General features: G+C 35.1%; 1 protein-coding gene across 2 annotated transcripts in view; it reads right to left on the reverse strand.

The window, feature by feature from the left end:
• LOC149563657 (exocyst complex component SEC3A-like) overlaps window positions 1-17696 on the reverse strand; it is a 324907-nt gene that overhangs the window by 78527 nt on the left and 228684 nt on the right. For both annotated transcript variants that reach the window (XM_089826818.1, XM_089826819.1), the window contains exons 10-19: window positions 6466-6567; window positions 6104-6241; window positions 5737-5865; window positions 5541-5621; window positions 5370-5444; window positions 4695-4865; window positions 4452-4602; window positions 4205-4269; window positions 757-927; window positions 573-652 (exon numbers count right to left, since the gene is read on the reverse strand). In XM_089826818.1, the coding sequence (XP_089682944.1) occupies window positions 573-652; window positions 757-927; window positions 4205-4269; window positions 4452-4602; window positions 4695-4865; window positions 5370-5444; window positions 5541-5621; window positions 5737-5865; window positions 6104-6241; window positions 6466-6567 (1163 nt within the window). The remainder of the gene's footprint in view (window positions 1-572; window positions 653-756; window positions 928-4204; window positions 4270-4451; window positions 4603-4694; window positions 4866-5369; window positions 5445-5540; window positions 5622-5736; window positions 5866-6103; window positions 6242-6465; window positions 6568-17696) is intronic.

The raw sequence follows: 17696 nt of genomic DNA on the forward strand, positions 1-17696 counted from the left end.
CACTAGGTCTGTCTTTGTATCAAGCTAAAAATATATAAATGCTGTGCAGTAATCCTTCATTACCATCTGCCAATGGAACTAAATGGGTCGTTCATTCACCAGAGAAACGAATGCTCATTGGATCCTTGATTAGATTGTGTTATATGTATTGCTTGGTGTTCAAGGTTCCATGACCTGTACACTTTATTTTGTACGACCTTGGTCTGTTTGAATGGCGAACGATTTCCAATTTACTTGCCTTTTTTACTTTCTTCAATGTCGCCTTAACTATTATAGTTTACATAAAATAATTTACTATTATATATATTTTTTTAAATTTAATCAGGAGACACAAGGGAGACTTCACTTTTTGGATTTAAAGACTGTCTTGGAGTCTCCAACCTTTTTGAGGTCTCTAGAGATGCTAAAAGTCTATGAAACGTGTCTTCCTCTCCGAGACAGGGGAAAAGCATCTCCCAGTAAGAGTGTTACTAACATATGCTGCAATATGTGTGTACATGTGTCTACAGTATACATATTATATCAGAAATTAAGTTCGAAATGTAGAGATACAATACAATTTAGTAATTTACCTTGGTATATATGAAAGAACACCAACTTGCCTCACATTACGATCATTCCTCTCAATTTGATGGCAAGCTTCGTCAACAAACTGTCAGCAGAGGAACAAGGATAACTATTGACCCTTCTCTATAGGAAAACAGATAAAAAATGTAATAGTTTTTCTATGAGGAAAATGAGAAAGAAATAATCAACCCTATTGAATTGTGTTGTGATCCGTGTTTGTAGGTCACCAAGCAATTGACGCACAAAACCAGCTGCATCAGCCTTTTGGCCTGAGAAATACCGCTCTGTAATTCCGTGCATTGAGATACATCGCAAAGGATCAATTTTATAAGCCCAGTCCACAACTGCATAAAAGTCTTCCTGATTCCAAATAAGAAGGAAAACATGAATTAAATACTTTATTATCCATCCAAAATTTAGCAATGAACTTAAATCTAGGTATTGCACAAGAACTAACTTGCTGTATTTAAAACGAGCTGGCCAAAAAATCACAAACTTTACATGCCCAATAACTGCAAAGTCTTTACAACAAGCATCGCCTTTAAAAATGGAGGTAGAATTATATTACTAATGTAAACAAGAAACCAAAAAGCTGGCACTTATATGGGTGGGCCAGCAGGTTTTTCCTTATTTTCCAAATACAAACAATGCATTCAACCCCATCAAAGAAAATACTCTAGCAAAAAAACTGTGCATCCATATGTTATGAAAATTCTTGGAAATTATATGACCATTTATATTATGATTTTTCAAACACTTGCAAAACATAAAGTGATAGGATTCACTTTATCATGTCATGCAGCACTTGTCCTGAGATGCTCACAATCATACATAGAAAACACCCATACTTTATGTGAAACATCATAATATCAAGAACAATACTATCAAAAAGTAAAATATTACACACTATTGATGAAAACTAAACTTGATGCTTTCGATGGTAAGACATACCACAAGCATTTTGATATGTGCTAGACTCTAACACCTCCTCCGACTCCCAAATACCAGAAACAATATTCCCATGAAATACATTTTCCCTTCCCCGTGCCATTCCTACATTCTCTGATTTCTGATACCCAAGGATGGCTATGAAATGTTTCCTGCCAGTCCCCAATCATTTATTTTTTAAATGCCATAATGTATATGGCAAACAATCAATGGAACATTTCAGAAACATACCTCAAGTTTCCTGTGGCTGTCAGAGAGTTAGAAACATGTAAAATTTCCCTGTGGTTTTAGAGACCTTAGCCATTGCCACTCATTTGTGAGTTTAAATTCTATTTTAATTTTCAATGTTCGTTTGTCTCACATTTAACTTCATAAGCTTTGATTTTCAAATGTTTCAGTGTTGAATACTCTTAAGCTCTTAGCTCAACAAGATAACTTTATTCATGTCCAACAAAAGAGGAACAAAAGGGTTCATGGGACTGCAAAAACAAAGCATGACAGCATACAGAAGGAGCATCAAACAGTGTCTGGGGAAATAAAATGGAAAAACAAAAGCAAGATCCAATAGAATAAACCACCCAATTAGCTGCTATGAGCAACTGAGAAAACAACTAGAACCGAAGGATAGGCCCTAGGGCAAGAAGGGACCCCAAGCTGTCGCTGAAGACCTCTGGAAGAAAGGGTAGAAGGCTGCTGCTGTGTGGAGGATCTGCACGGCCCTGAGAGGCCCAGCCAGGGGGTCAAGTGGCCGCTTGACACCACATAAGGGGGACCATCGTGAAGAATGACGCGATGAGCTGATCGGAGTGCGGTTTCATAGGGAGACACTGCAGCAGAGAGTGGTCCCAAAGCCTCCTGCCTGCTATGAAATCCTCTTAGCTTCTGTGAAATGTTGTGGGAGTTGATGGTTTGAAAAGATTTCCACTAAATATAAGTGGAACTGTTCTTTTAATTTAGAAAGAAATCAATATGTCAAAATTCAGAATCTTAGAATCTTGCCAGAAGGTTTAGAGAACTTAGTATTAGAAAAATTAAATTCCTATAGAAAACATATATCTACAATGTATTTGATAGAAGCGGCTAGAAATTAAATCAGAAGAACATGTGTACATGTCAGTGCCCAACAAGCACTTCCCAGAATAACTGTAACTGCATGTAGTGAAATTGTTGATGAGTACACTTTTGGTTGTAATAAAAGACTAGCTTTTATCAGTATAAATCTGTTTGACCTAAATAGTTCAAATCGTATTGATACTTCGAGATAAGGAAGCACTCTTGAGCAAAGAAAAATACAAGGAATGTTTTCTGTTATGCCTACAAACAAAAAGGGGCATCATGCACAGTCTGCAAACAAGAAGGGTATTATGAACACTGCTGCCCACAAAAGGGTCCTAAACAAGTTAGGGCATGTTTTGATCTCAAGCGCAAATAGTACAGATATCTTGATTCTTTGCCATAGAAGAAACTTAAGAATTTTTTCATCAAGATCCACAATTTGATCAATGAGATTGCCAAACAAAGCAGAACTTGGGCAATTCTATAAGGTTTTCATAATTTCTTATATAAGAAGAATCTAAAAATTATTCAGAATCAGACGTAAATTTTTACTTCAACAAAGGCAAAAAAATTGGAGGAATCAAAAAAAACGATGGCAGGCCAAGGTTTCAGAGATATACCAAATAGTAAGTAATCCAGTGCAAAATGAAATAAACTGGTGATTATTGGATATGAAAGTGCAAAGATCCTAAACCATTAATACCTTATTGCAAAAAGGTAACAACTAACACAAGTAGACATGGCTTATTCAAATACTCTGCTTGCAACAAAAATAGAGCCACATCAGATCCCAGAATATTGCAAGCCAAGTCCATCGTGTATATTCCAATAAACGTTGCAAAGATGAGAATATAGAAATTTAAAAAAATTGCAGAGGAGACCGTTTAAGTTTTGCTACAAACCATGTATTCTGCAGTCAGGTTCATTATCCGTCAGCTTAGCTAGCAAAAACTCCAAACAATCAAGGAAATTTACAATTTTACGTAATTAATTGCCAATTAACGATGTTATAAATACTAATTTTGTACAGATTGATGTGCCCAGCCATGACATTGGTCTTGGAATTCCATTCATAGATTTCATTGAACCATATACAGTTTCTGAGAATTGCCTCGTATGTAATATGAAGGGCCATACATTAAATGTTCCCAGCTACAGGAACTATTTCAAAAGAAAGAATAAAACCACAGTGTCCAGATCCCCCTATAAGGGACATTTTATAAAACCAAAAACACAGGATCACATACACCATGAGTACATGACTTCTCTCAAAATTAAAGTATGTTCCATCATCATTATATTCTAATAAAAGATTGAGATACACTTCTCTTCTGTTATATAGTATTTTTGACTTGAGCAGTTAATGTGAGTATGAACACTTCATTTTTTAGTCAATAGCGTTAGCATTATTTCATTTTATATTGCTGCTGAGAAGTATGGTAGAGCAGTTCTTCAATCACACTTTTCTTGTTAAATGAAAGACGTGAAAAAGAAAAAGAGGAAGCAGTAACACAGTTGAAACTTGAACTAAATATTGGCCTCTGTATTTGCCACTGTGATCAGTATAATAAAAGTACCATCTAGAATTGTTATCACAAAGGATTGTGTGTGACACAGGAAATTTTAGCTTTACCTGGATTCCATCAAGTAATTCTTGAAGAGCTTCATTTAAGGCCTCTAGCTCCACAGAATTTTGGTCTGTATCAGAAACATTTAGCATATAAGAAGCACAACCCTGGTGAGAAGTAGAACATCATACTCCATATATTGAAATTCAAATTTCTGATACAAAACTGGAATAGAAGTTTGGCATAAGAAAATCAATACTTCGTTCAAAAATGACTATTGACATATTTTAGCATTCAAAAAAAGAACTATACTAGGCTTCATGTCGTTCCCATCAAGGTCCATAAGGCCTAAATCATCATCATTTTCATCTTCGTTTGACCCTTCCATGCCAGCACTAGAAGGGGCCCCTGGGGGAACAAGAGGAAGAACTTCAAAGCACATGAATGATGCAAAAAATGAACTCTGCAGAAAGCATCAAAGACGATTCAAATGAGAACTCATTAAAACTACACTTGCAATGTGGAACATAAAAAGCATTTTGACAGATGACACACCTCATCTACAAGTAATGGAATAAAAATAGTGAGCATTCTTCCATATGCTTCTGAAACAGTAGAAGTGTCTGCATTGGTCCCTGAATTGGAACCAGAAGATCCTTCCAGCCATACTGTAGAACTTCTTGATGCTTTGGTACTAGCACGAAGTTCATTTGCAAACTCACGAGCCTGTGCAATATCAACTCTATTGTTAAAAAATAGTTCCCTCAAATACTATCTTGTTGCTTTAATGACAGCATGATGATATTTAGTTGTCAGTACATTTTCAAATTCATCAACCAATAGAAACATTTTGAGAAGATAAGCTAGCCAAATAAAGTTTGTGCAGAGCTATCAAAATGATTATGTAAACCAAACACAATTCTACAACTGCACATCAATGTAAAATCAGATTTGATGAGTAGAGTTCGATGGAAGAAACAGAAGCATGGTAGAACATACCTAATGTAAGAGATGGGAGGAAGGAGTTTTTAAGAAAATGAATGGAGAAATAATTGATAGAATAGTTAGATCTAATTATATAATGCAATCAATCTGTGTTCTTGAAAAGAAAATGCTTTCTATAATTATCTTTGGATTAATTGTCTTTAATCCATTAGAAAATTCTGGATTAGAGGATTCAAACATCAAACAGAATTTATCCATAATTCATATTTATAGATGCACTCTTACCTCACGGCGAAGCAGCAGGTTCAGAGAATGGCAGTAAGCTTTTCTAAGTGACCCCAAACAACTCTTATCAAGACTCTGGAGATGTCATCCATTAAAAATAGCAACATAATAAGACAACAAAGAAGAAAAAAACAACATTGCTTTATTGAAATGCTCAACCAACCAAAATACCTTCAAGTGTTGCAACATACGTGCATATGTTCGGCACTTGTATCTCAAATCAGCATGATCAGGCCTTTTCAGCTGGCCTTTCTGCAAACAATAATGGGTATGTCCACCAATATAAATCATATTCATTAATTAGAAATTGTCTTAAAATATTCACTTTAAGGGAGATCCAGTTGCTTAGATATGGAAATAAATTTACCTGAGAAAAGTATGTTTTGTCACTTATCATAAAATCCACTAAACTAGCGAAATAGTTTCTTAAAAACTCAGATGCTCGTCGTACAAAAGTATTTTTCAAATTTTCGAGTTCTGTGCGCTTTTCTCTGACCTGCACATCATATCATTACCAAATCCAGAAATCAAATAATCCTCTATGCCTATCATGTCTAGTAAAAATGAAATAATAATTTCCGGGTAATCAGTAAAAAGAACACAGCTGCAAAAGGCAATGAACAAGACTCGCTAAACATAAATATTAGCAGACTATTTTTGCTGCTTGATGACCAAGATAATCTCAGTAAATTCCAGTGGAACAAAAAAAAACTTGGTCAGATGCCTGCACATACTGCTCTCATATTTGCATAGTTAGAATCTAAACTTGGTGGCATAAGGGCACGCAAAGCACCAGCTAACCAATCACAGGCCTCAACATTTTGCAGCATTCTTGCCTCATCAAATGGACCTCCTGTCAGAAGAGATGCATACTGCAAAGGTAATCAAACTGTGAGATTCAGAAATGGCAAAAAGAATATCATTCTTCTGTTGGCAGCAGTCACACATACAAAAGCAGAATTTATAACTGACAAAGCTAACATTATTCTATTAAATCAAACATTAGACATATCTGACAAAAAACCCCAAATTTTTTTAATAAACAAACCAGTTTTGTAAACAAAAATAAGCTTCCTAGACTTTTAATAGAGCGTACCTCTGGGGGTATACGTAGGCGCTCGAGCAGCTTGTTTAGCTCTTCAATAAGAGCTTTATTATTGACTGACTGCATCTCCATCTTATTGTTTCTAGATTCTATCTGCAAATCACAATAAAATTAAAATATTAAACAATTTTACCTCAAGTAAATAATATGATCGATTCAAGTACTTTAAAACAACGTTCATTAATCATCCTAAATAGCTGAAACCCAAATAGCAATACCATCTATGACACTGGACATTCAACAATAACTATTTAATATTATCCATCTTTCAGTAAGACACTGATTTATAAATATGAAATTGTACATATCAATATCAGATTCTTGTATTATCAATTATCATAAAATAATTTATCCTGTTTTGGTTTACAAATTATTTGATGTCTTTTCTTTTTTAAATTAAAATTCGCATAGCTTCAGAATCGGATTCTGTAACTCACTAGAGCGGCGATCAAATGTCCTATGAAACACAAAGAAGCTTTTGTCTTGACCTATAGTCTTGAAAGTGACACAATGGAGGCTATGGGAACATCAAACTGAACTCGTGTTTGGAGTGATACCAGTACAAAGGAGACCATTCTGAAGAAACCTGAGGTCTAAGAAAAGATTTAGTGAAAATTGAAAGGAAAATAGCAGCCCATCTAATATCTAAGGTGACTAAAAATGATAGGGTGTCTCGATTGTTCAAAGCAACCAAGAATAGCACTAATAAGAGTAGGTCAACAAACAAGAACATTTCAAGGCAAATGATGTTCCTTTTCGTAAGATAATCTCTCTGAATAAAATGGAATCTGTACAATGCAGGAACTGTTGCATCTAAATCCCAGCCTTGAAAACAAAATTCCATGAGAGTGAACATCTTCATACATTCAACTCAGATGTTGAACAATATTGTAATGATAGGTTTCAAGTGTGGCGGTATTTTTCTCAGTGGCACATCAATCATGCTAGATTGCATAATACACTTTGTTGGTATGCCTGCAACACCTCACATTTAAAATTTCTAAACTTAGCCCAATGGAAAAATCTACTCAAGAATTCCAATGCCTTATATTGGATTTTGGGAATAATACCTTTGTAAAGTTTATAATTTGTGAAACAGAAGCATTGAGGAGAGTCACTGAACTTAAACCTCGAACCACGAAGTTCAAGGTTCAAGGTTCAAAGCACAGATTCATTGGTTCAGAAGTGCAGATTCAGGTTTGAGGTTCAAGAGTTCAGCAGTTCAAGAGCTTGCTTGGTTCAACAATTCATAATAGTTCTTCAAAATTCCAGGTTAACAGGTTGTCATATTGAACTTGAACCATCGTACCTATTTAGGTTCAAAGTTCAAGGTTTAATCAAGCATGGAAGTATAAAGAAAAGGCGATAAAAAAAAGGGAGGTAATAGTAAGAAAAAACATTTTTGAGGAAAGTTTTACAACATTGAACTTGAACCTTGAACTGCAAAGTTCAAAGTTCAAGGTTCAAAATGACAGTCGGGTTGAAAATGACACTCAAATCTGCATACATATTTGCCAATCCAAAAATGCATCCAAAAAAAGTTTTTGAATATTTAAATCTGAGGACAACCCACCTAATATTTTGGCCTCAAATGCCCCCAGATTTAATTTTATGACCATCCGACCTCAAATGATATATTATTTTAATATTTCCTTAGTGCAGTAATATAGTTAGCAGGGTCAGTTTACAAAGTACCATGATTTGGTGAGCTGTTCGGAAATGGTCAAAACACCATCTGTAGTTTCAAATATCATAACTACACGCAAATTTTCACAGCTCCAGGAGATCCAGTTAACCCGTGGTGAAATTTTTAAAAAGTGGCTGCAAGTTAAATTAAACATGTTTTTTTACTGTTTCATGTGCACTAATTTGAAACATTTTAACAGTGTTTTAAATCAGTTTCAGAGCACCAAATTAAAGCATTTTAATGATGTTTTAAGAAATTTGGACAACAACAATTTCAGGGATTGTGGAATTGTTATTTCCTCCACTTTCAAATCAAAAATCAGTTATCAAAACCGAAAATTACAGCATGCTACTTATTGCAGAAACCAGAGAAAAGAGTGGTTCTTTTTCCAACAGACCGTGCTCTAAGAGAGGGTAAACCATTTTATTTTGTAATAGTAACAGAGAAGGAAAGAGGAAATTATATTTTTATTTTTCTAAAGCTTGATTTGGGGAAGGGATAACATGGTAAGTTTGCCATTTTTATCATTTGTTGAAAATAAAGAGTACGTTTTTCAGATCTGTTGGTTTAAAAATGTATTTCTCTGGCTGAAATAAATCTGTTGGTTATTTCAGCCATGTTTTAGATGTACTCTTGTTCTTTTTTATCAAGTGTTGTTGCATGTAATAAAATCTGATGGTTTTATTAAGTCACATATGCAAGAACAAAGATTAAATCTCTCTGTTTCTCTAGATGTAGGAAGATCAAATAATGGTTTGTGAGCCATTGGTTTGTTTCTTTTGCAATTGTTTAAATCTGAGATCACATTCATCCATGTTGATGGGTGAATGTTAGTGCCTTTTGTGCCTTCTGGTTGAAGGCAAAATACATATTTAATTCATTGCAAATCAGATGAAGGGAGCTGTACCTTCTTATTAAAATTCAAATAGCACTTGCTTATCACATTTGCAAGTGACTCAACCGTTGGTTGTGGTTTGTCTCTCATTTTTGGGCATTTGGGAGTCATTTGTAAATGTTTTTAAAGAGAACAAATCTGCTAATCAACACACTTCACAGATATATCAGAGGCATCAACTTTCTGTCAGACAGAAGAATCTAATAGCAATGTCAGACAATGCACTTGCATTGAATCTGGGTAATGAGAGGTGTATCATCCATAAAGCACAAGAGCAGGATCACACCCATTTGACTCACTGTCCCCTGGATGGTAAATTAGAGTGCACAAGTCATTTGTATGACAGATCAAGGCATGAGACAACAAAATATTGTCCCAATGAAGATGTGCCAAAAATGAGCTTATGCATGAGACCTATTGGAGGAATATGGGTTTCAAAGAACTCAACCTTAAGAAGAACAATCTATCCATTAGCAAGGATATTTAACAATGTTATATCAAAGCTAATAGGACCTCCCAGCAAATCTCTTTTGACACCAAACAAGCTTCCTCCATTGAGAAGTACTTATTGGTTTTTAATCAAAACATTCCTCAGACCAATTACCTTCAGCACCATCAGTCTCATGGTTTGATTGAATGCACTCTACTCCCATTACCTTCAAGTTAGGGTTGACCATTGTGATTTACAAAGAGAAATAGTCGGCCACCTTTCTGGTCTCCAAAACAAAGAAACTGAAGAGCATTTCATTTTTCAATATCTGATCTCCACCATGGAATCAGTGGGTGGTGTTCATTATTTGAGTTGTAAATTACAAATCCCTAAAGGCTACCAAGTAATAGGGTTGTCAAACTTAAAAACTCAGACAAAAACCATATTCAGGTGGGCAATTAAGAGCCTATTACTGAGGTGGGTAAGACGGTCACTTTTGGTTCTGCAAGACTGAGGGGGATTTCTAAGGTTTATAACTTTATATGACAAAAGAGTCGAATAATCATCTTGCTACAAACCATTCCATCTGCATAGTATACTCTTATCCTGTTTGTCACAATGTACTTGTCTATGGTTTAAAAATACAAAGCTGTACACCTTAATACAACAGAAAAGCCTTACCAGGTAAAGTGTTTAAAATATGGATATAATAATCCCTATAGCTATTGTCCACTTATACATGTAAGCAAGAAAGAAACACAACTAAAATTTATATAATTATTAATTATTAATATGGTTAAAATGTGTTGAGGTGATAGGCAGGGAACAAAGCATACAACCATACAAGGATTCCTTTATCGAGTTGGACACAAAATATGGGGTCAATGCAAAATATGTAACAGCTGAAGCAGCAAAGAATACATTAATCAAGATATAGCCACCAAAGACTATATTAGTCAAATGCGCACATAAAGTAGGCTGTATACATGCAATATAAGTTCCAAAGCTCTAAAACAGTCAACCTAATAGTCTAAAAATAAACTTGTATATTTCCTTGTTTATGTTGAGGAGATGCATTACAAAAGTATTCTGAATAAACTTTTGGCCCTGTGAGCAATAAGTTGATGAAGAACCCATCTGGACAATAAACAGAAAACACTTGGAAACACTTAGGTTCTTAAAGTTTACAATGTTTCTGGTATGAATTTTGAACAAACGCACATCAATTCAATTTCAAAATATAACTACCCAAAACTAGTAAATGGAACCCTAAGGCTTCCTATAATATCCTCTTCTTGTTGGCTTTGTAAATCCAACAGTTCAATTGCCTCCTGAGTCATTTTGATACGCTGCTGCTTTTTCCCTTGAATGATGCAAATTTTGAAAAAGGTTTGTTGTAAACTCTCCAGAAGTCTGCAACACCTGCAAAATTTCTTCTTATGGCACCCTTATAAAACTTTGGGCATAGTCGAAGAATTAATTAGTTTTAATGGCAAACTGAGCACACAAAAGCAACAAATGTGACTTTATTAAAATGGAAGGTCCACGTCTTCCAAGATATACAAATCCATCTACCAAAAACCCGAAAATCTTTGGATTGATGATTAGGGATATGAACAAACCTTTGGCATGCTCAAATTGTTTCAATACTCTCGCCTAGCTCACAGACAACACACATGAGGCAAATACCGCCAAAGCGAAAAGGACGCCAGATCTTCAGGAATTTTATCTACTTATAACAATGACTTTAGGGCAAACAAGTCGTCACCATTCTAAAAGAACAAAGAGTTGGCTAATTTTGCAAGTTTGTTAAATCTCAGAAAAGGCTTACTGCAAATCTAAAAAAGGAAAGCAACATAACTTCAATATACAGGTTGCCCTTGCCCAAAAAAACCCTAGAAATTTGGCAACACAAGGCTCTAGCAAGAAGCCTCTAACCGGCTCCAACAATTTGACGACCTTGCTCTCAATTAATTTGCAGCAATGAGGGCTTCACAAAATTGGTGAACCAATCAATAAGTGTTTGATCGTTGTCTCATCAAGCATAATGCACAGAGGCTTCCACCTGTTAGTAAGAAACCAGAGGTGGTCACTCACCCATTTCATGGGAAACCCTCATTGACAAATGACGAATGTCAATGTCCCCCATTTTCACGTTCTCCCCTAAAAGAAAAGATTGAAAAATGTAGATGATAAAAGAATAAAAGAATTATTAAATACATAATAAAAGAATAAAAGAATTATTAAGTAAATAATAACAAAACAAAAAAATAGAAAAATGAATTAACAATATAATATAATTAATAAAATATAAAAAAATAGTAATGTACCATTAACAAGTTATATGTTATCAATATAATAGAAAATATTATATAATAATGATCTGTGGTTGAGAATAAATAATTATATTCTATTTAAGACATAAGTAATCCTAGTTCGTTGAATAAAGAGATGTGTCTCTTAGGAGTATAGATGCCAATATAAATAAAAGTTGAAAACCTTGAACAACACATCAGATATCACCAGCAAAGCCAACATTTAGTGAATGATACAGAAGGAAAACAGACTGTGGGATTAAGCAAGCTGCAAACACAAGAACATTAGCCGATAGCTTTAGACATCTAACTCAGTGTCGATAAAAGTGTGCACATTGAGCATGTGGAGAGAGGTATTCAAGAACGACAAACTCAAAATGGTCAAGGCAGATATCAAAGGCATAGATATGCATAACATCCAAAGCTCACCATCCAAGTAAATCATTGACAGACAAGCCCAACCGGGAACGCATCCTTATTATAGATAGAGCAAGTATCGGATGCAAGAGTGTTTCCGAGTGTCTAAAGCATGCATGACGTCCAGTCACAGGAGACAAGCTAATATCTGAAGAAGTAATAACCTCCAACACCAACATCTACAAGCACAAAAGTCCATACAGAAGTCCACAAGGAAGTCCATACGAGTGACATATATTATACTTAGCAGAGGAATAACATGGCACATATAAGGGAGAATTATACTTGGTGCGAATATTGGAAACTATTGATAGACCAAATTGATTCTCTACATATATTATTGATTTAGGGATGAACTGATAATCTACCCATCCTTTCATTATATAGTTCATAAATAAGAAATTGGGGAAATATGGGTGAAGAAATAAATAAACTATTCCCATATTAAGTAAATCAAAAGAGGGGACATTTCAACAAAGCTCAAGAATCTGGAATTGAGGTTGGTGGTTGGGTTATGATTTGCAACCGTTGTTGGAAGGAAGCCCAACTTCAAGCAATATCTACCAAGTGGCTTCAAGTGTGAATAGGGTTCCACTAAGTAACCCTATACTAAACCGAGAGTCAACAATTAGGGCTTGTAACCGATCCATTGGATTTACGCATGATTTTGGGCAAGACCAAGGATAGGAGAGATCAATATCACGGATAATCCAATAAGGGATTTCAAGATTATGAAATGCCCTAACCCAAAGGTGGACTCTGACATCGTGATCATAAAAACGAGTACTCCAATGGCCACTAGGATTACTACCAGAGCCATGGGGTTTTCACCATCTAGGGAGGTCACTGTATCTCTGATTCTAAATTTTCAAATTGGCTCCTTAAATCCTTTAAGGATCAGCTATGTATTACTTCTCTAAATGACACTTTTTTATTAACCACAAAGAAATTGCTTTTGAATGGACCAATTGTATTCTATAAGGATTTTTTGTGAATTTTTTCAATTGGTCCCCTAACTTCCACCCATCCAAGGTTAAATTTTCTACAATATTTAGGTGGATTAATATACTTTTCTTTTCAGTAAAAAATTTACATAAAAACATCCTTCCTAAGATAGGTGATTTTTCAAGAGGATTCGTAGTGTTACAAGAAGATATTATGAATTCAAACATTGTCAAATTTCTTGTTGATTATTGCAATCCCAAAGAAATTAAACCAATCAATATTGTCTCTCATAACTCAATCTACAATCTTAGACCAGAATTCTTCTTAGGAAACATAATAAGAAGGATCATTTTTAGAAGCCCTGGAACTTCAAAAGAATTTTATTACACAAATGCTAACCAAGAAACCTCCAAGACTGAAGTAAATACGAATCTTATCATTACGTTAAATTCTAATTCAGGAGGATTTACTATTTACAATTTAGATGGAAATAATAGCAACAAAGCTCCTCATCCTGAAATAGAAACAAAAGAAAGAGAAATAGGGGAGTCAAAGGAGGAAGCTCTTAACTGCGGTCATAACAATGAATCCCTTCTAAATTTAATAAATGAAGAAAATGAATCAACGGAAAGCAATCCCATCGATGAAACTACAATAACCAACCCTCAAAACAATTTTAACCTTGGCATTGCTAACACAATGAATGGAGTTGAGACCCCCAATTATGGAAGATTCTTAAACAAATAAGAAAAAAGAGGTAGGAAATCTTTAATTGAGCATAAGAAAAACAATTAAGAAGCTGAAAATCAGACTAGGCTACCTATATCCTTTTATGCAAGGAAGCGGAAGTACCTTCCCACAGCCCAAGGAGTCACTGCGTAGAATGTTAGGGGCTTAAACAACCCTAACAAACAATGTCTTCTAAAGCATTGTCTTATCACATTTAAATCTGAAACAATTCTTCTACAAGAAACCAAACTTAGTAAAGAAAGTTCCAAATTAGAAAGCTAACCAAGATTATGGAAGATGGAAAAAATAAACACTCAAACTACCTCAAGAGGCCTATTGATTCTATGGGATTGAAAGAAAATCAAATGTAAGGCTGAATTTTCGAACCCAAGTTGGATGGTCAGTGGAATTAAAAGTACCAAAAGCAACTTCTCTTTCCTTTTAATTAATGTCTACGGTCCAATTACAACAAGTGGTAAACAAAAAATATGGAATGAAATTGGCAATTTTGCAAAGATTTCCCCAATAGGAATACCGTTATAGGAGGCAACTTCAATGCCATAACAGATTTGAATGAAAAGAGCAGTCTAAAAATAGAAACCCAAGCAATTAAAGACTTCAAAGATCTGATTTTTATCAAAAATTTGATTGATTTAAAAACAAATAAAGGAATCTTTAAATGGAAAAAACTGAAGGGATGGTGCTAGTAACATTACAGAGAGTCTAGATAGATTCTTATATGCAAGAAACATTGCATCTTTTAATCACTACTTATGTGCATCTATACCGACTATATCAGCATCCGACCACTTTCCAGTTACCCTGGACATAATTGAACAAGCAAAGCCAACCAAGAACCCTTTCAAGTTTGAAAACTGTGGTTTCTTGATGATAACTTCCTAGATCTACTTAAACAATAGTGGCAAGAAGATCACTTTGAGGAGTCAAAGATATTTTGCTTTATCTCTAAACCAAAATCTCTAAAAATTAAGATACTAAATTGGAATAAGGAACACTTCAATAATATTTGTGAAGAAAAGTTTGAAGTTGAAAAAAACAATCAAGAATTAAACATACAAATACTTATGATTGGGACAAACAATGACATTTTAGAGAAAAAGATTTGTTGCACAAACCTAAACAATTATTATACTGGATGCAAATATCCAAAAAAATGGGCTTGCACAAGGTGATCATAACCATAGTTGGAACTCGCCGAGTTTCCTAGCTCGGCAAGTTTTTCACCAGTTAACTCGCCGATTTAAAAACTCGACAGACTGGTAAAAACTCGCCGAGTATTCGCCAAGTAATCGTGAAAAACTCGACGAGTTTTTCATAAAAACTCGTGATTTACTGGTGAGATTTTCGCCCGCGGCCTGTGACGGATTAAACCAGCAGTGAATGTGTTTTTTCTCATTCTTTCTTGTATTTGCATTGTTTAGAGCCTTAAGGAGTGAAGAGAAGAAGGTTTGGAGGCATTCTGGGCTGATTGCAAGTGATTCAAGGCGGATTTGAGTGGATTGTAGAGGATTCTAACCAATTTTAGAAGACAAATTTCTTTCCAGGTATGTTCATCTTATCATTGTTTGAAAACTTTTTATAGTTTTATAACAAATGTTCTTTTGTTTTTGTTGTTGTTAACTTGTTTGTAAATGTTTTCAAATCATTTAAAATCATTTTGAATCATTTGAAACCCTAGCTTCTAAGGATATAGTTGAAGTTTGAAGCTTGAAACTTTGAATCATTTGAAACCCTAGCTTCTAAGTTCTAACTTTGTTTATTTATTTTTCTATATATTTATGTGTAGGGCAGCGGTCAACCATTAAAAAAATGACAAACCCGTAAGAAGAGTGGCCACAAACACCATGCCCATCTGGATATATAGGCACTCGGCCTAAAAATGCAAGAGATAAGGCATGGCAGTATGCCTATGAAGCTCCAAATCCAAATGATATTGGGAAGGTGATATGCATTCCCTGTGAGAGAATTACTTTTGGAGGCATAAACCGCCTCAAATACCACCTTGCAGGCATAAAGAAACATGACTCAAATCCTTGTCTCAAGGTAACTGATGAAGTAAAAAGATTCATCCATGCCCTACTTGCAGCTGCTGAAGAGAAAAAATTGAATAGGGAGAGGGCAAAATTAGCTATGAGGGCAGCCATAGCTGAATCAGAAGGAGCTCCTTTTGATATGCAAGAGGAAGAAGAAGCACTTGAGAACATACCAGGATCTCTTCGTGGCCTACGGATCCGCAAACAAAATTTCTCATTTACCAGTTCCACTTCTTCTACATCTCCTACTTCTTCATCATCACCATCCAGATCCCCATCAGGGATAGGTGGTTATTTTGTGCCCAGGAACACACCTGGAGCACAGCCATCATTAGAGGGCACTGCATGGTTTAAGGAGGTGCATGAGTAAACTGATATTGCAGCAGCTTATTTTTGGTTTTTCAACAATATCCCAATGAATGTCGCTAATAGTCCCTATTGGGTCAATATGGTGAATGCAATGATAATATCAGGCAAAGGGTAAAAGCTGCCTAATCGCAAGGATATGAGTGGAAGGTTAGTATTTTACTATTTAGTAATTGTAAATAATTGTGATTCACTTTAGTTCATTGTTATATTTTAAATCTTAATTGTTATAACTTATTTCCTAATTTTTTACTAACACTTACACTTTATTTAATATTACACCTAAATTTTGTAGGTTGCTTGACAAAGCGGTTGGTAGGGCAAAATTGTTGATAGAAGACCAAAAGAGAGTGGAAGAAGTATGGCTGCACCATTTTATCTGATGGGTGGACAGATGGAAGAAGTAGAACCATTATTAACTTCTTGATTGCTTGCAAAGATGATGTGGTGTTTTGGAAATCTGTCGATGCCTCCAACAAAGTGAAAAATGCAGCCACATTGGCTTTAATGTTGGAGAATGTTGTCATGGAGGTGAGAATAGATAATGTGGTGCAAATAATCACAGATAATGCAGTAGCATATGTGGCAGGAGGTAGATTTAATTTTTTATATTTGAATCAATATAAATCATGAATGTAATGCTATGGATAATGGTATTATTCAATTTAGATTTGATGTAATCTGTAAATACTAAATATGGAAAGTTTGTTACTGATTATTGATTTTTTGCTAATCTTTTAGGTAGAATCCTCTAAGAGAGGCATCACACACTTTTTTGGTCACCTTGTGCAGCACATGTCCTTGACCTTCTTTTGGAGGACATAGGAAAACTTGATTGGGTGAGTCCAATTGTGGAAGATGCTAGGCGAGTCACAAAATATATCTATAATCACCCATGGGTTCTCAGTTTGATGAGAAAAGCCACTAAAGGCAAAGATTTGATGAGACCTGCTATGACAAGGTTTTCAACGGTCTTCTTGACGTTGCAAAGTATTCTTGACCACATATTGGCTTTGAAGCAAATGTTTGTGTGTGCTGATTGGGTTGCTTCACCTTACTCAAAGAAGCCCGAAGGAGAGGCTGTGGCACGAATAGTGTTTGATGATAGCTTTTTTGCAAAGGCTAAGGAGATTGTGGAGGTAACTTCATTATATTTTTAGTTTATTCAAGTTTCATTATCAATTCATAACTTACTATGTTATTAACTAATTTGTATTTTTCAATTTTCAAATGTAGATGTCTCTGCCCCTGGTTCTAGTCTTGCACACATGTGATGGGCAGCAATCCCCAATGGGAGGTCTTTATGAGGCCATGGATAGGGCAAAAGAGGCTGTTAGAAGTTACTATCACGGGGATAGTCTTAGATTTGACCCCATTTGGGAAA

Source organism: Cupressus sempervirens, chromosome 4, assembly GCF_028749045.1.
Source record: "Cupressus sempervirens isolate cs-2001-9-10 chromosome 4, ASM2874904v1, whole genome shotgun sequence".
Taxonomy (NCBI): Eukaryota; Viridiplantae; Streptophyta; class Pinopsida; order Cupressales; family Cupressaceae; genus Cupressus; species Cupressus sempervirens.